This window comes from Indicator indicator, chromosome 10 (genome assembly GCF_027791375.1).
Source record: "Indicator indicator isolate 239-I01 chromosome 10, UM_Iind_1.1, whole genome shotgun sequence".
NCBI classification, from domain to species: domain Eukaryota; kingdom Metazoa; phylum Chordata; class Aves; order Piciformes; family Indicatoridae; genus Indicator; species Indicator indicator.
In genome coordinates, this window is record NC_072019.1 from 4,551,332 (window position 1) to 4,575,212 (window position 23,881).

General features: G+C 37.4%; 1 protein-coding gene across 2 annotated transcripts; it reads right to left on the reverse strand.

The window, feature by feature from the left end:
* Positions 1-1,146: 1,146 nt before the first annotated feature.
* Positions 1,147-23,731, reverse strand: STXBP3 (syntaxin binding protein 3). Of its 2 annotated transcripts, none has more exons than XM_054384610.1 (19): positions 23,689-23,731; positions 19,163-19,212; positions 18,408-18,489; positions 15,556-15,632; positions 14,890-14,968; positions 13,508-13,608; positions 12,853-13,007; positions 11,934-12,024; positions 11,593-11,717; positions 10,023-10,127; positions 9,418-9,475; positions 9,143-9,208; positions 8,615-8,695; positions 7,766-7,904; positions 7,113-7,213; positions 6,574-6,672; positions 5,543-5,628; positions 3,924-4,072; positions 1,147-1,790 (listed from the first exon to the last, which is right to left on the reverse strand). In XM_054384610.1, the coding sequence occupies exons 1-19, from the start codon at positions 23,729-23,731 to the stop codon at positions 1,699-1,701; spliced, it is 1,779 nt and encodes a 592-aa protein (XP_054240585.1). In that variant the 3' UTR covers positions 1,147-1,698. The 2 variants fall into 2 exon arrangements, with proteins under 2 accessions (XP_054240585.1, XP_054240584.1); XM_054384609.1 differs by having other exon boundaries at positions 7,107-7,213.
* Positions 23,732-23,881: the final 150 nt, after the last annotated feature.

Consider the following 23,881-nt stretch of genomic DNA (forward strand, 5'->3'; position numbering starts at 1 on the left):
AAGTCATAGTTAACATGTAATTATTTTGTTTTCAGAGTGCCCTATATTAAGAGTTGTGTCAGTGCTTGACTCAGCAACTGAGTAATATCATCTGTTGACTGTGCATTCCTAACAATTAAACTGTTTCTTCAGTGGGGTGTCCTTAGCTTGTCTGATGTATCTGGCTTTCATATTTTAGCTGATAGTAAGCAGGCTGGAAAGCTTAAAAATACTGTAGCAATACAGTGGGCCAAGAAAAGTAATCTATCATTTTTTCCTTCTGAAATCCATGAAACTGCAAGGATTACAAGCAGCTGACAGCCCTGCATTAGCAGGGATGCTATTCAGTGAAGCAACTCCAAAGTATATAGAGAGATGGAAGCCATCACTTCAAGTGAGAAGTGGCAGTGCATTCCTTAAAAAGGACAGTCATTTACAGGCAAGCTTGAATGGTTTTACCAGTTGATGGATACAGAGAGAACCCAGACTGTTCACAGAAGCAGAATAGCTGCTGTGTACCACTGATTTGCTACTCAATGCCTTTTTTCAGGGCTTCTTCCACAATTTGCAGCCAACAATACCATCGACCTTTCTCTTCTTCCTTAAACTTTGATTCTGTATCCTTGTAACCTGGTTTGTCTCTGCTTATTCTCCTTGGTTTTGCTTTATTTATCTTAAGAGAACAGCATAGGATAGTAAAAGGCTCATGCCATTCTGCTAGATTAGAATATCCCTGTTACTACTTGGCAAATGAACTTAAGAGTTGAAATACTTGCTGCAGACTTCCTAGATCCCATTAAAAAAAAAAAAAAAGTCTCCTCCATAGAAATCTTTTCTACACTACAAGCACTGCTAGACTTCTTGGTTTATCCTGAGTCAACACCTGAACCTGATGTCCTGAGCCAATGTTTGCTTTTCCTTTTCAAATTACCCCTTCCCCTGCTCCCTCAGAAGAATTTATGCTTAAATCTGGGAACTTCTGTAGCACAGGCAGTTAAACTTCCAAAACAGAAGACTATGTAGACACAATCATAAAGAAGTTTCAAAGACATTCTGGGGTTTTGTAAAAGCTTTAGTAGTAATTCCTGCATATACTTAAAGTGTACTTCAGTGCACAGTTAGCATTTCTTCAAAGTTATTTATTGAAATTAGAACTGCTTAGTACTTCCATGATTAACATTCTGCCTTACCCACCACCATCCAAAAAGAAAAAACAAAATCTTGATTTTTTCACAATTACATATGAAGAATTTTCAGTGAGTCATTTTACAGAAATTATTAATTTAAGACTTGCATTAAATAATTTTAACATCAATTCATATTTACAAATTCTCTTCTGAAGCCTCTACCTAAGAGCCTAGGCCCTTTTTAATTCAGTCATTTTTAGAAACACACTCTGTTATAGAAGTGCTTCACAGTGCACAAAGACAATTCCAGTTTATATATCATATTGATCATTTTTAGCATGATTTGTTAGGAACAAAAAAGCATTTACAGTGCAGCACTCTACACTAAATACAACCTAAGAATCATGTTGATTTTCTCCTCTCTCTTGCCTTCTACTCCTTCCCAAAAAAAAGCAGCACGTTTAAATAACAGAATGACAACCTATTAGTCAGAACCATGAAGGGCCCTGGTACAGTACCTGGAAAATTCAGTTCCATAAGAATATGTACATACTATCTGTCCTTTCTTGATGCACCTTAAACATCACCATTTCTATTCATCCTTAATGCAGACCATATCCTTCGGTTTACTAAGGCTCTTTACATCATCCAGCAGTCTTCTAGGTGTCAAAACATGAGTAGAACCTGACAAAAGAACGTAAGTATTAACTGTTTAAGTCTGAAATGATTATTTTTAGACATGCCCTCTTTACAAAAAGAAAACCAGGTGTGTTTTTTACGCACCTGGAAAACTAAAAGGTGCATCAGTCTTTTCATATGCTATCACATAAAGCATCATCATATCAATACAAGTGTCACCATTAGGTAAGGCAGTGTCCCTCCTCCACACACTGAGATGTCCAGACACCTGGACTAGGACTCTTTGGATACAAGCTTCAAGTCCCTGCTCTGCCTGGTTTGAAATACAGACTTGCAACTGGCCCCCTTTTGCTGTATGTTACTGTCCCAGCCTCCAAGAGAACTGCCTGTTCTGTGAAAGGGTGAGTTAATGACAGGTTTTATCCTACAATCAAGAAGCCATCTGGATTACAGATTAATCACAAACAGTAGTTTTCCACAGAAATATCAGTTACAGGAAACTGGCTTTTACTAAATAACATTTCCTTGAAAACTTGCAACAAATCCCAATTTTGGAGCAGCAAAGAAAATCCTTATTATTCTGCAGTGCACAACTACCTCTCTTGTTCTCATGGAGAGTGACTATAACTTCTTCCCTGAAGGGTCACCCTACAGTTACAAAGGAAATTCTTAATTTTAAGATTAGACCTGTCTGGAACCTTTAGTTTCAAACTGAACTGACTAGTGTTTCTTGACTTCTCAATCAGAAATACAGGGTAATTTTTACCTTGCAGTAAAAATGCAGTACCTTCTGCCCTCAGAACTCAGGGTTACACACAAACTACAAAAATCACCTCTAAACAAAAGGCAAGATGGTGCTCTGGTTACCGCCAAATATTACAGTGAAAAAGTGACCCACACCAAAGATGATTCTGTAACAAGTCCCAGATGAAGAAAGCCTTGTTAAACGACATTCCTGTTGTCCTGATGTTTCCATTGCTTCTCAAAACCAGGATGAGCATTCAACTTCCCTCAGCCACCACGAATTAAACCAGCAAACAAAAAAATAAGCCAAAAAAACAAATACACACAAAGACACCTACACCACCACCCAGTATTTTGAGATAAACTCTAGATGTCAGAAAAAAGAGTGTCATCACCTTAGGGAAGAGTGTTTATTTATTTAAAATTATGGTAGACAGACTTAATTCTTTTGAAACTAGAGACTAAATTTAAATTCCCAGACACAGACATCTGAAACAATTTAGAATGCTTTAGATGATCCTGAACCTGGACACCAGCTGACACTCAAGATGGATACAGGTCTCTGGTAGGGTTCTAAATCTAGAAGGTCTGGTTTGGGGCAAATGTTTTAGCACCTAGGTTTAAACAGCATTACAGGAAAATATTATTTGCAACATAGCAGGTGACAGAACAATCATTTGCTGCATCTGAACTACCAGTGAGAGATTGCCACCTCACCTGGTAATTCTGGTATTTACTGCTGAATCTGAAGATGAGGGACTTGACTTCAGTTTTGGGGGGGGGACACTTGAAATCATGATGTGGTTTATGTAGTCTCAGAAAAAACAGTGACAAGAAGATATTTCAAAGTCAGCTGAGCTACACTAAAGTTTTTCTCGGATTTTATTTGGGTTTTGTTTGTTTTGGTGGGGGTTTTGTTTGGGGTTTTTTTGGTTGTTGGGTGTTTCTTGGTATTTTGTTTTGTTGGTTTTGTTTTCAATACTTAATCTTCCTTGCTCCCAAAGTGAGTAATTTCATACCTGTCTGCCAGCTTTCCTACTACTTCCACAAGCTATTAGATTAGTAAGCACAGCTGAAGGTAAAGCACAGGCAGATGCACAAGTTTGTGAGGAAACTAATAAAAGGATATATAGGTCTGTTAAAATCTTTTTTGCTATACAACAAGCTACTTCAATATTACATTTCTCTGACATAATTCATGATTCTTGTGTGAAGCATAACTATTTCTTAATATCCTATCAAAAAAAAAGAAAAAGGCGAACACAAAGATAAGCAATCTAGATAAAACTGTGCAGTTCCAAGTATCATTTCAGTTTAAGAAATATATTGGCAATTGTATTGAGTTTACTCAACTGCAAGAAAAAAAGATCCTTACACTTTCCAGAAGCACATGTGGTGAATTCCCACATACTACCCTTCTCAAGGCCAGCTTACCAATAACAACTTCACAGGACTTGCAGGCTTGAGAAACTTCATAAGCACTGCGCATCTCGGAATACGTCATGCCTCCAATCACAAATATAATCAGTCTTGCGCTGCTCTTTCGCTCTTCTTGGTAACTGGCTTTAGGTTTCTGGCGTGCACTGTAAACATTTCACAGGAGAACATTTATATGGCTTTACAGGTTAATTCTGGTCGAAGTTACACACCACAGCAGTAATGCTTTTAATGGTTTGATTATAATTTGAAAGAAATTTAAACAAATCGATAGCTAAAAAAAAATGAATAAAAAGAAGTCAGCACATTCTGTTATCACAAGGGAGGAAATAAGTACAAAGAAAAAAAAAAAACAACCTTGTTGCATACACAAAAAGGACACTACCAAGTACCTTAATTTTATGTATAATCACTAAGGCTGGAAAAGACCTTTAAGATCAAGCCCAACTCAACTGTAATCCAACAAGCCACGACCACTGGACTGTATCCCAAAGCACCACATCTACATGCTTTTCAGTCTACAAGTGTGAACAGAATGTCTAAAAAAGTGACTAAGTAACTGGTTACTGTCCAGTAAGATTCACATAGCTAGGAACAAAAGAAAAAAATAAAGCTCCTAAAATATACTTCTGACACACATACAGTAATTGAAGATCTAAATTAAAGCACTCCTGATCTCTCTCTGCTAGGGTGCCAAATTTCTTTAGCCTCGAAGTCAGACATACAGTTGCAATGTGCAGGAACTTTCCCTACCATTTCCTTGTACTGAGCATCACAGTGCATATCCAGAAATATAAGGACACGCCAACAGCTTGGTCAGCAATAGAATAACAAAATTGCTTTCCTAAGGTTTCCGTACCTTTTGTCTTTTATTTAGGAAGGTACAAATTCAAGTACGTCCTCCACATTTAGAATACATATGATTTCCTCCCTATGAACTCCAGCATCCTATTAGCACAATGAGCGTTTCTGCAATAGAAATACTCTTCACTACTCAGCTGTCTCACCATTTAAATAACATACTGAAACTGATAAAGCTGTCAAATTGGGAGGTACTCATCATAACGTTCAAAAACAGTACAAGTCAGTGAGCTGAATAACATTCCAAAAATCACCCCTCAGTGCTACTTGCATTACAGGGAACATACCATTTCCCCTTCATAAGCAGAGAATTCATTTCAAGACCTCCAGATTTTCAGAACTTCTCTAAACCACTGCCTGATAACCAGTCAGATGTCTAACAGACTCACATTCCCAATGCAAGAACCTACCGAAGTTGAATTTAACTTACTGAAGTCACTAACTTCAAGAAAAAACACCACCACTACCACAGAAGAAATAATTTTCAGAAGAGATGAAAACATTTTTTTGCTGAAGTCACAGTATGCTAATAACGCATCCCTGAAACTATTACACACTGAAAAGCTCAATGGTTTCACTTCTCATTCTGGGAACATGGAAATGTTATTTCTAAAAACGCAAGTTTCACACATTAACATGACCTTCTACACATCATTTCACCACTTAGTAAGAACATGTAGCAATGTTTTAGAAATGTACATGGCAAAAATACTGAGAAATAAGTAAATTACACTTCCAGAAATTCAACAATTTACCTTACTGCTCCCGAACCATTCCAAGTAGGAGGACATGGCGAAGAGTAAGGCCACTCTTTTGAATCAAGTTTGTTCTCTATAGCGTCCTGAAGGGCAAAATAGAAGATTCATTATAAACAGCCACGTAGACCCAAGTTTCAAACTTCCATGCTGGAATTAACGCCAGTACGTGCGATTTCTTAGACCAACCAGTTGCAAACTGCTGCTCATGAACAGCATTCTCATGTAGCAAAATGCTAGACCACATCATGCTAAAATTTATTACCAGGCTTTGGTACATCACAAGGAATTGTATATCACAAGGAGAGTACATGTGTTTTCTGTATAAATATCATTTTCACTCTTCAGGTATCACTACCAGCTTTTGACTTGTAATAACCCAAGCATATTTAATTCCCTATTGCAGTATATCAGAGGAGTTAGGGTGCCTTGCAAACACAAAAGGATGTGTGAGTCTCCAAGAAACTACAAATGACAGCACTGGAACAGACTAAAGGTCCAGCAAAGTCTCACACTGTCACTAACTGTTGCTTAGGAAGAGGTCTAAGGACAAAGCAACTACACTCTGGGCAAGTAACATTTTCCAGCCTCTACCAATTTGAATTGCTGTTTTAACACCCATTGGAGAGAAAAAACAGCCACCTTACCAATAAAAGCCAACAAAACAGAACAAAAACCAACCAACAACAAACAAATCCCAACCACCCACCACAACAAAACCCAGACAACCAAAAAAAAAAAAAAAATCCCAGAGCTCCAAATTACCCTAAACACTGCCAATCACAGGACAAGCTGTACCAAAACTTCCTGCTTTCATTTTCTTCATCTTTAAAACTACCTCAAGTAAGAGGATTGCTAAACAGAGCAGTCTAATATTCTGTAATACAGACTGAAATGATCCCTTGGTCTCAAAAGTCACATTCAATAAAAGTAACTCAAGATACTATAGAGTTTCAGAAGACTGTCTGTAACTGCTTACTTGAGTAAAACGCCACACTGTATTCATGAATGAACTAGATGGACAAGTTTACCTCCATTACATCCTTGATAACAGGCGTCCACCTAGAAAGTTGGAAAGTTTCTTCTGAAGAACGGTCCCTTCTTGGGTGTTTATACTGCTGAGCACCAGACTAAAGAGATAATTAAAACATGATTGTATTATCTACAGTGTACTTGTATTTTTGAAACTTATTCCCAGTTAGTAGCAGGAGGATGGGAGAATCGGTAGCAGAATTTTAAATAAAGAACAGAAGTTAGGACCTGCAGGATTCCTGATACACTAGAAATACTCATTTCAGAAAAAAAAAGGAATGGAATAAGTTGGTACTTGGCAAAACTAGCTCAAGACACCATCTGAAGATTCTAGAGGGAGCATGATAGGTATCTTACACTGAAATTCCCTCATGTTAATTGTTACCACATAGACACATCAAAACCCCAAGATTCACTAGTAATTGCCTGCTTCCAAAAAAAAAAAAAAACCACCTGGAAAAGCAGTGTTAAGCATAGCTGAAAGAGCTGTGGTAGGTAAATGTGGCAGGAAAATGAATAAATAAATTCTTACTGAAGCGATAATAGGAATGCCAAGGTATTTCCAATTCCTTATCATATCACTGTCACTTTCTATTTGTACATTCTGGATCAGCTTGTCCAAGTTCTCCTGGGTAGTTCCTTCAATGTAAGAAAAAGATACAACTTAATTGCTACATCACCATAAGACCAATTTTGTCTCACATTCTCAGCTGTTACCTATTTATTTTTTCAATTGTTTGGCCAGTCTAAGTTTAACATAATAATCATATTTTAGATAACATTTTGTATAGCGGTTCATTGTTGAGAAGAAAATTCAACATTGTTATAGGTTCTTTAGAACAACATACTGCCAATTCCCCTTTCCTCTACTACAAATTCTTCCCACTGACAATTTTCAGGTTACAACAGACATGGAGTTCCCTATTTAATAGTTTCAAGGCTATGCAAAACCGAGAAAATTTACACTGTTGCACACATCCAAGAGCAGGAATGATGTTAAAACGCTTTATAGATCTGCACTTGTGTTGAATCTCTTAACTCCTTTATCATAGTAATGCCATTAAAGAAGCAGCTACTTGACCATCAACCCCAGTACAGATATTGAAGTTAACTTCAAATCTCACAAAACGAGTTGAAAGACCATAATACTGAGGGGAGGGGGAAGAAGAAAGAAGTATCAGCTTATCATACCATTTGTGCTGAAGATATACAAGAGAATAGCTCTGATTTTGTCATAGTTCTCGTGACTTTTACTGAGCAAAACCGGAAGGAGGACTCTCATTGAGTCTTTCACCTTTTGACCTTCTGCGTCAGTTCCAAGAGCCAAGTCCTAAAACAAACAAAAAATTTAAATTAAAAAAACAAACACATCCAAACAAACAAACAAAACCACAACCAAAAAAACCCAAGCAACACATCACAAACCAACACACAAACAAGGTGGTTTTAGTCAGCTGTCAAACAAGCAATAAAAGCCACAACCCAAAACACCACATGTTTCTGTGTGTTTTGAAACCACTGGTTTCAGGAAACAAATCAAACTGCATCAATTTAAACTCAACATAAGAAGTCTTTCACAATGATTTCAATAGTTACAGCATTATAACAACACTACTTAACACTTTAAAACATTTAAAGCTGTCATATAAAAATAAAACTATAGTTTTTAAATTGAGATTATTAGTACAATATATGCTTCACCCTAACAGGTACTTTCCCAGATACTTCTGAAGGGCTTCATTCATAAGACTTCATAAGAGTTCTGAGTAAACAAATACCATCCTTATACAAACCAGCCAGATAAAAAGACAACAAAACTCAAAAAGTACCTCCTTCTACTGGCAGAGTAAAACCTTTGTACACCTCTGCTTCAATACTACTATCTCAGAAAGTGAGTAAAAATAAAAGCAAGAGCCATGCTATTTTTACCAGTTGATAAAAAAAAACAACCAACAAACAAACAAATATCTGTTCCTGCAAAGAAAAAACAGCCTTATTTGCAGGAAGTTTTTGTCTGGTTTGTGGTTCTTTTCAACATACCTGTTCAATTTTACAGAGCCTTTCTAGGTTAGATTTGAACTTGCTCATGCAATCTTCTGCTAAGTTAAGATGAACAACTTGCTGTAAGACAAAAAAAAAAAGAAAAAATCCCAAGCTGCCATAACATGCTTAAAAACAAAAATACAAATGAACACATACATCAACCAATCACTTTTAGTGGCTAGAAGAGTCAGTCCTTCAACTACCCTTCATTATCATCATGCACCTTCTGTGTTTCACCCTTCACTCAGAGACTGACCTCCTAATATATGTTGAAACATTTTACTAGCATACCGTCTTCAGTCCTCAAAAACAAACAAATCATTTGATTTTTCACATACAGAATACCATGAAACACCTGGAAACAAGTATTCTTAGCAGAATTTTGCAGTAGGTGAACATAGTAATTTGGAGAAAAGTTATACAGCACAGGTAACAGCGAAGCGGCAGTGTAGAATTGTACTTCAACACCACAGAGGATTATAGCACACAGAAGAACTGATGAAATAGTTATAAAAGACCCCTTACCCTACTGATCTCTTTGCGATAGTGTGGCATCTTTTTCATTAACTGGGCCAGAGCAGATATTGATAACTGTGAAGAAATGATACAAGTTGAAAAATTTTCCCCCCAATGTTTGATATTATTTCTCTTCCTTTTGCAGCATTACTCTTTCTTTCCACCCCCGAAAACGCCATAGATAGAAGCCTCAGCTTCTGTAATAGGCCCATGAATTACATAGATATGATAAATTTAAAATAATTCAGTTACAAGGAAAAACAACAATACTTTCAACAACTTACTTTTCCTTCTGCTGCCTTTTTTTTTGCTGAAACTTCTTTTAAAAGTTTTGGTATTTCCCTGGTAAAAAAAAAAAGGAAGGAAAAGAAAAGGAAAATAAGCGTAACAGCACCACAGTTCTTAAATATTTTCAGACCTTGACTTAAAATCTTCAAAGAATTGTGCAACAAGAACTTCCAAATTAATGTAAAAGCTTCAAATACAGGAAATACACGTCTCCTTCAAAAAAGAGAGGACCTTTGGACAAGGAGACCGAAGTTAAATGTTCTGCTTAGAATATCTGCATAATGTCATTTATTGTAGTAACTTGCTAGTTCTTTATGCAAAATAATCCCTTGAGATTCAAAAGATTTGAAGATACTGCCCAGAATATAGTTTTATTCCCACACCTTTTGATTAACTAATTAATACTAGCAAAATTGCATACTTCTGAACATACCATATTTTTGAAAGTCTGTTTTCTTCCTGGCATCAACTGTTTAATAGGGCACAGTTTACTCCATATCATCTTCACTACTGCCTGTACTCCTATTTAACAGCTCAAATACACTCTAAGAAATTTGTCCAACTTGCATTTTTAACTACTATTTGTTATTTATTCACATACTCTATCACATCTGCAATATGCTTGTGCCGCATCTTCACCCAAAGTTCATCATCTTCCTCCAGAACTGCTTCTTGTTCTTTCCCAGCAGATCCCTCTGTTTTGTATCTTTCAAAAAAAAAAAAAAAAAAAAAAAAAAAAGAGTCAGATAGTTGTTTGGTTTGGAAAGTTCTGTTGTGTTTTCCCCCCTCACTCTGACAGTTCATTAAAGAACTAGTGATTATTGCTTATTCAATATACATGCTAATAGAATTAACACACATAGGTTTTAACTTTTAAGCCAAACTACTGCCCAACACAGTATGTAAAATCCTTACTTGAATTAGATCTTTGAACATGAAAAAACAGCTCATGAGTTTTAGAATGGTACTTTGGGGCAACAACTCCTGGACATTCCCTTAAACCAACAGTAGCCAGAATTTGAATCATGCATTTACATGCATCTCAATTCCCTTCTGCTTCCAGCATCAGCTTCCCTTGGGCTTCAAATGCAAACTGCATGCAAAGTAATGCACATTGAGATTGCAAAGTGCAGCTTCTTATATCTACTTAAGACATTTTGTAATGTCCCATTCACCAACAAAATAGTCTAAGTAAGACAAATTACTTCACATACACAAGAAACATGCTTCACACCACTACAAACCAGCTATTACTTTTCTACAAAGAGAAATAAATCTATAGAGCAAGACAAGCAATCATACTATGTAGCATTTTCACATTGACAGAAACTCACAGAATTTATATGGCCAGGAAGCAGGAAAAAAAAAGTAAAATAAAAATTACCTCATTACGTTGTTAAATTCAGACAACGACTAACTAAAAAAAAAAAAAAAAATGCTCTGCTACAATTACATACCCAGTAAATTCCACAGCTTCTATGAAAACATTTACTCTGTTTCTGACAGGAAATAAGGCATTCCTGTTTGCTTAACTAAACAATGAGGTGATTAGATCTTATTTGCTGTAGTGGATCAGAAAGCAAAACCCTAACAAAACGGTTGGTGCCAGAACAATCCATAGTAGTACATGCCTCACGCAAAACAACATCACTCTCTTCCAAAAAGTGATAATGCTTATGAAGGAACATGGCTTACTTGATGTATGTCTTTTGGACAGAAAGAGACGTATTTTAACAACTAGAGAAGTTGTATGGAGTTATAGAAACCAGCATTCCTGAGAAATAACTGAGTTTCTTCTTCCACCTTCAATTACTGGTCTTGTTTGCTTTGTAAGGCCAAGAAGGTCAAGAGAACGGAGAAAAAAGGTAGAGAACCTGAACATGCACTACCAAAGTTTTGCTTCAAGACACTACTATAAAGTCCTCTGTTTTTTAAAAACTGCAGTTTGCTGGACTCAACATTTGAAAGAGCCAACTAGATCCTTCTTGATCTCACCTAAGTGAGAAAGTTAAAAAGAGGAAATTGCCAATCCAAGAAGAAAGGCTAATAAGTAGTGAAGCAACCCTTATGTAATACAAGCAGTTAAATGCTACGGTACAACTCAGCAAAACACTTCGATAGATTTTATATTCAAGAATAAAGCATTTAGATGTGTTAAAAAAAATACTTGCTTGTAAGTGTCATTTTCAATTGGTAGCAGATCATATGCCATTGCCTGGAAGGTGAGTTCATGAAGTACGGTTGATACCGGGTCAAAGCCACGATCAATTATTATTAATTGGGAGTGTGTTTTAGTCTAGAAAATCATCACAGAAGTAATTAGTTTGATCACACAAATATTTACTTGCATTCACATTTACTACATTAGTTACTACCACTATGTTACTTCCATACACAGAAAGAGCTAAATGTCAACTAGTTGCCTTTATTAATAAACAAAATCTGGTTTTCTAGAATCTATTGTCAAAGCCTTTTCCAAAACAAGAAGCCAACATTTTAGCTTACTTTGTACCTTTATTTGGCTTTTCTCATCTGTCTTGTAGTAATCTTCAAGGTTTTTTTCAACAAGCTGTGCAAGTTTGCTGGCTTTATCAGATGGTCCACTGGGAGAAAAGGAAGCATGCAAAAATAACTTAAAATTTCCCATTGAAACAATAAAATGCTACCTTTCAATCAGAAAGGACTCCCTAGATTGATCCTCTGGTTTCACAAGCAGTTTCTGAACTCCTTCCTAAAATATTTCCAGTATGTTTTCACTGCTACATTACAATTTCACTCTTTGAACATTCCAGGTATTTCGCACAGGAGAAACAGCTTATGCCAGAAGACATAATCTGGCACATGGCCCAGCACCTACAAGTCTCATTCAGAGGCAGGAAACAAGAAAGAAAACAGCACAAGAGAAAAGGAAGAACAGTTAAGTAATTATTTCTTTGCTACCTTCACAGAGAATAAGGCACTACTTCAAATTATACCACAGAATTAAACTCCTGGGCGTAACTTCAGATGCCTACTTAGACTTCAAGTATAGTATTCTGTACCAAAGGAATTATTCCCCTCAGTACCTCTACTAAAAAGAAATCCTGATGCCATTTGCCTGAGAAGTTCATGAACCACACCAGTTCCACTACAGTATCATGCATTAGTAATTACACAATCAGTGTCATCCTACTGACCAAACACCAAACAAGCAGTTCATAACAAAAACGGGTATAGTTAAGTACTGCTACATGAAATCACACACAGAAGTAAATCCCTGCTCTGCCTACACGTAAAAAATGCCTACCATTCCATATTTCAGAGCTGTGGATTAACAAAACAATTAATCCACAATAAAAGAAAGCATACTGCAGCCTTCAGCTATTTTCAAACACTATGGGGAGTCCTGGAAGTGAAAGCAACTATACCATACACCACTATTTTTGCCCCACCTTTTATATCGTACTCCTGGATTCTCATCTAGTGTGGCACATAAGGTAACAATTTGTTCAGCCATTACTTGCATTACAGCATCTTTATCCTTTGTCTTGTCCAGAGTTGGACTGTAACAGCGGTAGAATGCATCTGGGACATTGAGAGTAAATACCTGGAAAGCACAGGAAAGAAAAAAAAAAAAAGATTACATTGTATATTTCTAAAATACCTGCTTCTCTTCAGTTCTCTAAATCCATTTGCTTTCATTTTCAAGCAGTTAGTCTTACTTTTTCCTAAGCACCAGCCTACCCAGTCTGTCAAAATAACCCCTTAGGATAAGTAGTAATCAACTTCACTGCTTGTTAAAGACAAGCCAGAATACTTTCCCTCTATTAAGGAACAGATTTCCTGTCTGACCTCTCTACTGCATCTGACTCCAAGTCTTGCAAAGAGGTCAAGCACAAACAGTAAATCTTGGAGTACAAGAGCGCTGGTTTTCATCCAAAAAAAAAAATACAGACTAGCACTGGAAATAAGCCAAAAAAGCAATATATCCTAGGGCAGTTTGTCTGTAAAACAAAACCTTCTATTTAATTGTTTTCTAGGCAGGTCACCAACAATTGGAAATAGTCCTCCAGACTACCTTCTGTTGAGATAAAGAATGAAACTCACCTGAGACTCATAAGGGAAGAAGGAAATGTTGATCTCCTTGCATCTTCTTATTGATTTCGCACAGGAAGATTTGATCTTATTGAAGAGGTTGTCAGGACAAACTTAAAAAAAAAAAGATTCTACATATAAATTATCTGTGTCTACTGCAGCTGCTAATTCACTTACAAGCTCACAGTATGCAGAACAGACAACTCTAAATTGAGAAACAGTTAACAGTAACATGCAACAGAGTTGCCGAATCTTCCTAAAGCGAAAGGAAAAGTATAATCAATAAATTTTCAAAAAGCATCACTGTTGCTAGCTTTTGGCAGTCTGCAGCAGTGATTTTATCAAGCAAAAGTTTCTGCTATTTCTTCTCCTATAGAAAAAAACATTTTGCAAGCTACAAAAACGTTAAAGGGACAAATAATATGTACATAGCAAACAGGAAAACAAAGAAATAGGGAAATTAATTCTATATCTCAAAGGTGTTCCACTACATCACAGCCTACTACACTGGATTTCAGTCTGAAAACTGAATTTAAGGACTATTTGGATGGCACTAATACTGCACAGACTTCAAAGGGATAGCTAGTTTGCCAGCTCTTCTCAAAATGAAGAGATTCGACCAGGATTCAAACTGAAACCTTGAACACCTGCAACAAAGGAATATGCAGCAGGACAGCAGTATTTTTTCCAGAACATTAAATACTGTATCAGCATAAAATGAAACAAGAAACCAAGAGGTTTTCATAATAAATTGGCAACCACATTCAGTATACAGTCTGCACAATCCACAGATGCCCACAACTCACACTCTGCCTTCAGCAGCACATGTGGGGTTTTGTTTGTCCTTCTTCACACACCATGTTAGTCACACTGGCTGACTGCAGAGGAACACACAGCCAAAGTAATTTGCACTAATAGTCTCTGCCTCGCAATTCATATTATGCAAGCAAGGGTGATGGGAAAAAGCTGGCTCACAAGTCTGAAGGAACTGCCTTCAATAATCAACTGCAAAATATTGTTCTTGCAGCAAATTCTCATGCATCTGTGTTTTTTATGGCTATTTTGCTTATATGGGATAAGAGTTTTACTTGAATTGTCTGTCTCCATACTCTCCCACACAGGAGAGGATTGGAATACTTTAAAAATAAAACTAGATTACCTACATTAAAAGCTGAGGTGGGGAATGATTAATGTTTGGTAATTGCAAAAGAAATTACTACTGCCACACAGCACGGTGACCAAGACCTGGGAACCCAAATGTGGTTAATGACTTGAGTCTCTAACCTTCTCTCAAGAAACAGGATCAAAAATGTTCATATACTGAACTGTAAGAAAGTAAGTGAGGAAGCTTCCTTATTTTCATAAAGATATCAACAACATAAAAGTTTACTTACAGTCAGTGAAATACACATATGCTGCTTTATATCTGCTGGATGATTTAGTGATGAAGTCATCAATAAGTCCATCCACAGACTTACAGGGATACAAAAAGTAAGGAAAAAAAAAGTCATTACAGTACTTTTCCTTTCCTCACATACCAAAGCTCCTCCCTCCCCTCTTCCTGCCCTGTTTGTTACTTAGTCCTGACTAGGAATGCTGCAAATCAAAATGTATAGGAACAGAAAACACTTAAGTAGAAGAGTTAATTCCAGACCAACAAGGTTAGTCATGCACCAAGATCACTTTAAGAAGCACACAAAGCAGAACACATGCATCATTTTCCACCTGTAACAGTGCTGACATTTATTTTCAAGAATTTTTAGGAAGTTATTGGAGCCACTACTTTGAATGCTGTTGCTCAGTGTATTGCATGATTACTTGATACAATATCTCTTTCAGACAGAACAGCAATATCTAAGCAATGAAACAGTGCCTCCATTGATCAGAAGGTACATATTTGCAACACACTGATGACACCTCATTGTCTTTTCATTATGCAGAATGAAGCATCACACAGAGGAGTATCTCACTGCATAGTTGTACACAGTAAATAAATGTTTTAAGTAAGTTTGCTTTTTTCAGTCTGAAAGATCTAGATATATTTTCTTCTAAATACTAACCTTTTTGGTGGGAGTTATGAAATATATTGCTTTCATTTGTGGGACAGGCTCACGGGTTTTATATACGTTCTCCACCACTATAAAGTAAATATTATACTGTTATAATCAAGAGCTTTACATATATGTAAGGAAAGCACCACACACATTTTAGTATACAGGTGATAAAATAACATCAATCAAGCCGACCACAAAGTTAGTGGCAATGACTCATTTTCTGCAAAGAGAGCTTTGATATTTATTTAAACAGAGGAAGTTACTCCAAGAATTATTCCACCCTCAGTCTACTGTCAACTAAATTTGTAGGAATAAATTTTTCCTGGCTATTCTACACAAGCAGGGTTTTGCCCTGACACAGAAAGGTATAGCAATACAAACACGCTCAAACTATGGGGCACAGGATGAAATATCTCACAAGAATTTTGCCTCAGCAGAACTGTTCTTTCTCCAACACACTGAAGGAGAAGCAGAATGAAATGATGCAGGACATAATTTTGGACTAGAGCCTCTTCTGTCCTTTCCCTATTTCCTGTGCACTTACTCTGTTTCAATATAATTGCAGGCATGAATTAGACATTTTCTGCAAATGAACTTCACTCAGGTCTTGAGTTTTCCTTGTTTATTAATAAAGTCATTGCTATATAGTGTTGCAGCACACTAGCTTGAGAATGCAGAGAGATTCATGCTGCTCAGTAATTTTCAGGGAGAAGAACAAAGATTAGTAATGCCAGGCATCTATCTGGATGCAAAAAGACAGGTTCTTTTCAGTAGCATATTCACTAAAAATAAAAGGTTTGTTACTAATGAACAGGATACATGCTCACTGAAAGTTTCTCACAGAGGGTAAGTATTATTACTTAGAATTAAAAACACATTCCAAAAAATTAAATGTGAACATCTTTGCTGTCATACTCCCAAAAGAATCATGTTATACTGAAGAGCTAGAATAAGAAGGGTCTTGCTACTTACAGAAGATTAACTAAAACTACATCTAATTAAAAACTAGGTAATTTACATTTTGCATGTTCTTATCAATTTCAAAAACAAGCAGGAAAAAAAGTTTGGTGGCGTGGTATACTAATAAACATCACAGGAATGTCAGTTATAAAAGCAACTTTGAAAAACATTTAGGATATGAAAGAATAACATGAAATTATAGGGAAGAAAAACCTGTGAAATTTACCAAGGGAAATATGTGTAGAAAAACAAAGTCTCATCTAAACAGCCATACTGAATAGTCGAGATCTATCACAATCCACCTATTATTCATTCAATTCTGACAGTGGCCAGCATCAAAGAACTGGAGCAACATTCCAGCAGACAAAGAAACAGCACTCCACTAAAGCCTACTCCCAAGCTGTTTGGAAAAGCAACAATCCAATTAATGTTGCATATGGGTTTATCCTAGTTAAATAATTCATGGCTGTAATTTAGTTTCAAGGTTTGTTGTTTTGTTTGGGTATATGTTTTGTTTTTTTTTTTTAATTACAGAAAGCTTTCATTTCAAGAAAAGGCTAAATAAAAATGTATCTGTACCATACAGAACAAAGATTTAATTTCTTGCCTCTCACATGCAGTTTCTTGCAAACACCTCTCATGAGTTTATGTTACTGTGTCCTGTTCTCATCTTGCCTTCTGTACTTATCTGTCCTTATGTGATGGTTTGAAACTGTCTTTTTAATTTTTCCTTGCAAAGTTCAGAACAGAGAAAGTGAAAGAATGTAAATAAGTCACTATTGGGTGTAAGAAAGCAAAATAACGATTGTTCTAAACACTTCCATTGGATAGATAGAAATGTTTAAGAACTATTACCCAAAACAAAGTAGGCATTCTGCACATTCTGCGTTCGGCAGTGGGGGCAGTTGCTGGGCTGTCTGGCTGCTGTTTCTTCTTCTCTTCTGGCTGAAGATAACACACACTGACCTTGGCAGCTAAGTTAACAACTTTCTGCTTAACTAACTCTGCTTCTCTGTCCAGGGGGGTCTGGGGGGGAAGCTCCTGGGAGAGAGAGGCCCCTTTGGGAGGGTCCCCTTGGGGGGAAGCAAAGGGAGATCGATCGTGCTTTTCTGTTGATTGTATATATTTGTGAATGTTGTGAATTTTGTATATTTGTACATATTCATTGCATTTCATTGTAGATTTTAGACTCTGCTTGTAAATACAGCTTTTCATTTGCTTCCAGACTGAGCTAGCCTGGTTATTGTTGGTGGGGGGGGAATTTCAGCTCACACCGACACACCTTACAACCTAACTCTGCTCTTCACGAGCACAAATTAAATCAAAGCAAAACTTACTGATTTACATAACAGACTAGAAAAAAAAACAGACAAATTTTCCTATTCTTGTATTTTCTACTACATTCACTTAATTCTTTACTGAGCTCATTTTCCCTTCACTTTAACTACCAGTTAATATCCTTAAAAACCAGTCTGTGACACACAGCTTTCTCATCTACCCCATCCTGGACATTAGCAAAAAAAACACACACTTCCATCCTCCCCTGGGAAAAAATTCCCACCACAAAACAAACCAAAAAACCCTAACAAACCACACGGACAAAAATTTCAAAAAGCACAAAAGCAGCAACATGAAGTCCCAAGAAGACAGCAATCTTTTTGCTAAAGATTTTTTAAAAGTAGCTTTAGCTTCTATGTAAAGAAACATTTTGCATTTAAAAAAATTTAAAAAAAAACACAATTAGGTAATTACTTTACAAGCCAGAAAGACTGCTAGTCTAATATTCCACAGCTACTTGTCTTCATCAACCACTATCTTGCAAGGATACCATCATTTTTTTCCCCTCTCTTTCTTACCAGGATATTGCCACATGTATACATGAAAAGAATTATCCTCACCTGTGATACCTTCTGCCAGCAGGTCAGTCATTCTGCAGCACAGTGACAGTAATTTAGTAGTGTAATCATCTAAAAGCATTATCTAAAAATATTGTAAAAAACACAAGTATTTAGATCATTAGCCATAGCAAACCACTTATTTCCTTCACAATCTGCCATATGAATGTGAAGCTGAAAGCTATTTTATTACCATGTATCTTTTCATCACCTGCATATAGCAACATTGTAGTAGAAAATTAATCAGAACAGAGCTACCTATATACAGGATTTCACAAGATGAACTCCATCTTAAGTAGGTAGCTTGTCCCTAATATTTCTACTAGAAAGCATTTTAACACTCACTTTGACACAAGTCTTTTGAATTTCTGCTAATTTACTCCATGGCCTGATTAAATAGATCTATATTAATTCTAAAACTGTTTTACAGATTAAACAGTTTTAGCAGGTATTGTACTGCTGAATCACACTCTCTATCTACTGCCCAGTACCAGTCTTTCAAAAGAAAAATTAAGATAAACAGAAGCAGTTTGCTTTGTTTTCAAAACCTGAAAATTGAGACAACCAACTCCTTCCTCTACTACATTAGTCCTTTGACTTCCTTATATAGAAATCTGAGTTAGCTAAAATCCATTACTTGGACAGAAAACAATTTTAAGTGAAAGTACCAGACATTAAATGTTTTGTTGTTGTATACTCTGTTGATACTTGTTCTAAGTGATTCTAACATTCCTACAAAAATTAAAACCAAAGCATACCTTCCATTCTTCCTCTTTCCTGCAGTCATCAAATACTGATGATTTCAGCTCTGTGAAAAGAAACAAAGATAGTTTACCAGTCAGAAGAATCATTTTTTAAAAAAGTAATAATTTACCCATTTGAGTCTTATGTTTAAAACCCTTAAAAATATCACAAACTTATTTTAATACCTTTATACAATTAATGGCTGCAAACTGTTTCAGAAAGATGTAGCTCAATTTTATTGTAACAATAAACAGCTCCATTAAAAAAAAAATAAAAATTGGTCTGAATTACCACAGGTCTTTAAGTATTTTCATTCAGTTTTTCTTTTTTTTTCCCCACAGTGAACTTTCCTCTAAATGGATTGTGCACATGCAAAAAATTTAAGCTACTCTAAGGAAAAGCAACACATTCACAAAGATACACATTTTTAAATACATGCCTAACTTGAGATATCCTTTCTCCAGAATTCCAGAATAAGCCTAAGAAAGCACTAGTTCTTCCAGGAATTTGAAGTGGTCTTAAATAAAGTATTCCTTATCTTTTCCTGCTATGACAACTTTGGGAGAAACATCAGTTAAAAAGCTTGTACAGCATTTAGGGATAGAAGTCAGCATATAGTCATGACCTACAGCTTTTAAAGATGACCAGAACAGAGTTGCAACTTTCAGGAGTGGTGTCATCAGGGTAATAGAGATTTGATCTCTCTGTATTAATTAAAAGAAGATTTTGAAAACAGTTTAAAACCCGGTGACTGAAAATAGAGGAACAAAGATGTATGATTATTCTGTTCTCTTCTCCCAGAGAACAGAAGCTCATACTAAGCTGATGACTACTGCTGTCGATTTAAACAGATGGGCCTTTTTCCCAAATAAAAAATGAAAGACACACAAAAGAACAAATTCAGCACATATTTTGTGATTATCGCCAAGTGAAAGAACTGCAAGAAGTCTCAGAATAGTAGGTGTACACAACAACAAAAAGTACATCTATATTAAAATATTCATTTATGTCCAAAAAGTCCCTTCAGCTTGACACTATCACAAGATAACCCATCTCTCTGCAACCTAACTTCCAATGCCTCAAAAATGAGCAGCCTGCCTGCTCATCCAGACTTCATTTCAGTTTCACCAATTTTAATACTGCTCTGTACAGAACACTCCCAAGACGTCCTACTTCATGGTTTTCATGGTTGTATTTTACAAAGATGTCCTACACACACTCTTCCACACTACCATGTTTCTTTTGCAAGATGAGTATTTTATGCTTTAGCTTTTCAACACGTTCAAGCTACTGTTGCAGTACTAACATTATTCATAGCAACCTAAAAACGTTAGACTCCACCTAATAAACTCAAAAGAAATGTTTGTCTAAAACTTATTTAAGCAAAAACCACAGTTCCAGATGGATACCCTTAGTGTATTTTGTTCATGCTGCTACACAACAAAACTCAGGCTCAGTTCTCCTAAGCCTTTTTCTGCTTATACAATTTCCAAAGTCTCTTATCATTCCTCAAACTTGCCCTCTGCCTTGCTTCCAGTTAAACATCCTTCCTGTTATAGTCAATCCATAGTTTTCAACAAGTTCAAGGTCTGTTTTTCCTGGTGTAGAGATTCCTATGACTTCTCTGAATACAATCTCTATAAAACTCCAGAACACTCATCATAACTGCTACCAAAGTATGTTTGCAACACCTGAATCCAGAATGCAATAGAGGCACATTTTTTCCTGTAACTTGTATACTGTGTATTTGTAACTTACATTTTTCTAGGTTTGTATACAAAGCATAAAACCCAAGACTTTAATTTCATGAACATTCATATTTTCTCACTCTTGTGATGGAACGAATCCTTAGTTATTATGGAGTTCTTCTTAAAAAATGGAGTGCCTGAGAGCTTTGTCCAAAAGCCTCCAATATATTTATTTCTACAATACCATAAAATAAAACAGAACATACAAATGAATAATCCAGTTGTATCTTGTACTTAATTTCTGTAATCAAAAACAAAAATCAGCTTTTTCCTGCTATAAAATTTAATTCCAAGCTGTCAGTGCACCAGATGCAGTGTACCTACCCCTGCATCATTCCAACTGCTGTTTATTTTGTCTTTTATGTGCAGCTGCTTTACCCAAATAATGACCTTGACTGGTCTACAGGCTCTCAAAATAATTTTGTTTGTTTTCAGTAAAAATTCTGAATGCACCAAAAGCAATCACAACCCAGGCAGAGCTCCTTCTTTCTCAAAGCTTTAATTTCCTTCTCACAAATTTCAATAAGCAACCATGAAATTTTACTACCTTCTCTATTTTTATTTTCTTCTCTGAACACATTCAACTAGTTTAAGGCATTTTTTCTTCCGATTTTTACTCCCTGACCAGAAAATTACTATACACAACCCTCATGGAACAGCACACTGCTAAATCCCTGCGTGAAAAAAACCCAACCAAACAAAAAAAGCAAACCACACCTTGGCAAAGTTAATGATCCATTTATAGCACGCTTCCTGAAGAAAAGACTACAACAGCTTTCACTGTATGCAAGTGCTCTGGAAAATGAAATAGCAGAAATGCTGAGTCATTTATACAGACAACTATACCCAAGACTAGTCTAGAATCTTATGCAAGTCACCAACAGATTTTAAAGTTCTAAGAAAAATTAAAGACAAATCTTTGTGAAAATCACCTTATTACAGATAAACGCAGATGCAGTGTAAATGTTATCATTCTGCCTCCTAAATACTGGTAGCTTCCCCTGCTCCCATAACCATGAACTTAACTGACAACAAGTGCTGGTGAAGTAGGTTTTTTTTCCTACACCCTTCCTTATGCTTAGATTCAGTCCAGAACTGCATCTTACAGAGGAGGTATGATGATAGAAAGCACTGCATCAGAACACAGCTACAACATTCTTTGCACAGGCAATGAAGGCACAACACTCCTTGCTTATTCACAGAAGAGGACTAAGATACACACCAACAACTGGCTGCTACATGAAGCATTAGCACTATTGCTATTTTCAGACATCAGTCTCAAAAAAACCCACACAAACACATTTGCTGAAACATTAGAAAGAAGCAGTTTATGGCCTTGAATTATCCATAAACATGGTGCCTGACAACATGTAAAACTTGATCAATTTTTGTTGTAATCTTGGGAAGACAGGAGTAACTAGTTATCTAAAAAAGCATTTTCAGGAGAAACATCCTTTTCAGAAACTTTGGAATATAAATGTTTTACTACTTGCACTGCTTCACCATCACTTGTTCTTCCTCAAGGTCATGTCCACACTGGCAAAGTCATTTTCAAGAGGCCTTATACACCTGAATGACCCTCTGGCCTTCTGATCAATTTCCCTCTTTTTAAGGTCTAGGTCTTCTACAGCACCTCAGGACACGCATTCAAGGCACAAATGACACAACAGAGCGAGACAGGGCATACAAAGCAGCAAAACCAGAGATTTCTAAAGGTCACGTTTTAAACAACTGTGAGCAGGGTACAGATGTCAGCAGTCGAGGACTAAACACCACTGAACAGTCTGCTTTCCTCTTACTCCTCTTTTTTTCCTGTTTTCTCTTCCAGTGGCACAAAGAAGCAGACCAGAGCTTGAAAGTATGAAGCAGAGGCAACTGCGGCTGATAAGGTAGCAGGATCTTGTCATTTCGGAGAGTGAGTCACCAGGCTGGCTGAACTGTCCATGGAGTCACAACCTCAGCACGTTACACCCGGTCTCACACTACCTGAAACACTATTAGCTGCTACTCCAGTAAAACATGGAGCAGTTACAACTTCTTTTTTTTTTTTTTTTTTTGTCACAAACACCAGCAGAATTTGTTCCTGAACATGGAGACAAAAACCTGCAGTTCCTTTATTAGAATATCTGGGGAAACCTCCAGCTTTTACTTCTGAAAACCGCCAGTGCCACTGGGGGCAGAAAAACTGAGAGCCCCTTCTGAAGCCTTGAGCAGGGTTCAAACCTTCCATTTAGAAAGCAACAGGGACGAAAGTCCTTGGAGAGCTGACGCTACACTCTATATGGTTCATCCTGTTCTAGGAATAAAGTAAAACGTTTCCACCCAGATACTATTAGTGCAGGTAACAAGTGGCAACGCCACAAGCCGGGGAAGCCTCCTCCGCCACCGCGACGAGTTGCTAACCGCATCAGCTGGGGATGCACATTAACCTCCAGCCTATTGCCACACAACAGGCTCTGCCACACAAAATGCTCTCCGCAGAACCGCCCGAGCCCGGCCCGGTCCGGCCCTCCCGCCGTCCACAACAAGCCCAGCCGTTCCTCAGCTCCGACATCCAGCACTGCTCCTAACGCGCCTCCCGAGGCACCATGAGAGACCCCCCGGCCCACCCGCGGTAGCCAGGGGAACCCCAGCCCCAAGGCGCCGGGAATGGGCATGCCTCATCAGCGCCGGCTGCGGCAAACACTCCGGTAGCACAAGCGGCCTAACGCGCCGCCCACCGAGCGACCCCCGGCCGCTCCCAGCCCCGGAGGACGAGCGGAAAGGGGTGCGACGCAGAACCACCCACTTACTCTGCCACACCAAGCTCTTCAGTCCCCTCACCGCCGGCGCCATCTTGCTTTCAAGCGCCGCCCCGCACCTCTGACACTCCCCCTCTCTTCTCCTCTCCTTTCCTCTCCCCTACCCGGCCCCGCCGTGCGCGCTTCTGAGGCAGGGCGGCGTGCCCCGACTGCTCGTGGGGCGGGGCTTGGCGGGCTCCGTTCG

What these genes read in the sequence shown, in the direction of transcription:
- STXBP3 (XM_054384609.1), bottom strand. Translation starts at nt 23,731, where the DNA reads ATGGCGCCGGCGGTGAGGGGACTGAAGAGCTTGGTGTGGCAGA. An exon ending in GGCTCTGTAAAATTGAACAG is followed by an intron (nt 7,905 to 8,614) that starts GTATGTTGAAAA and finishes TGTTTGTTTTAG; the next exon opens with GACTTGGCTCTTGGAACTGA. An exon ending in GTCCTGTGAAGTTGTTATTG is followed by an intron (nt 1,791 to 3,923) that starts GTAAGCTGGCCT and finishes TTCTTTTGTCAG; the next exon opens with GTTCTACTCATGTTTTGACA.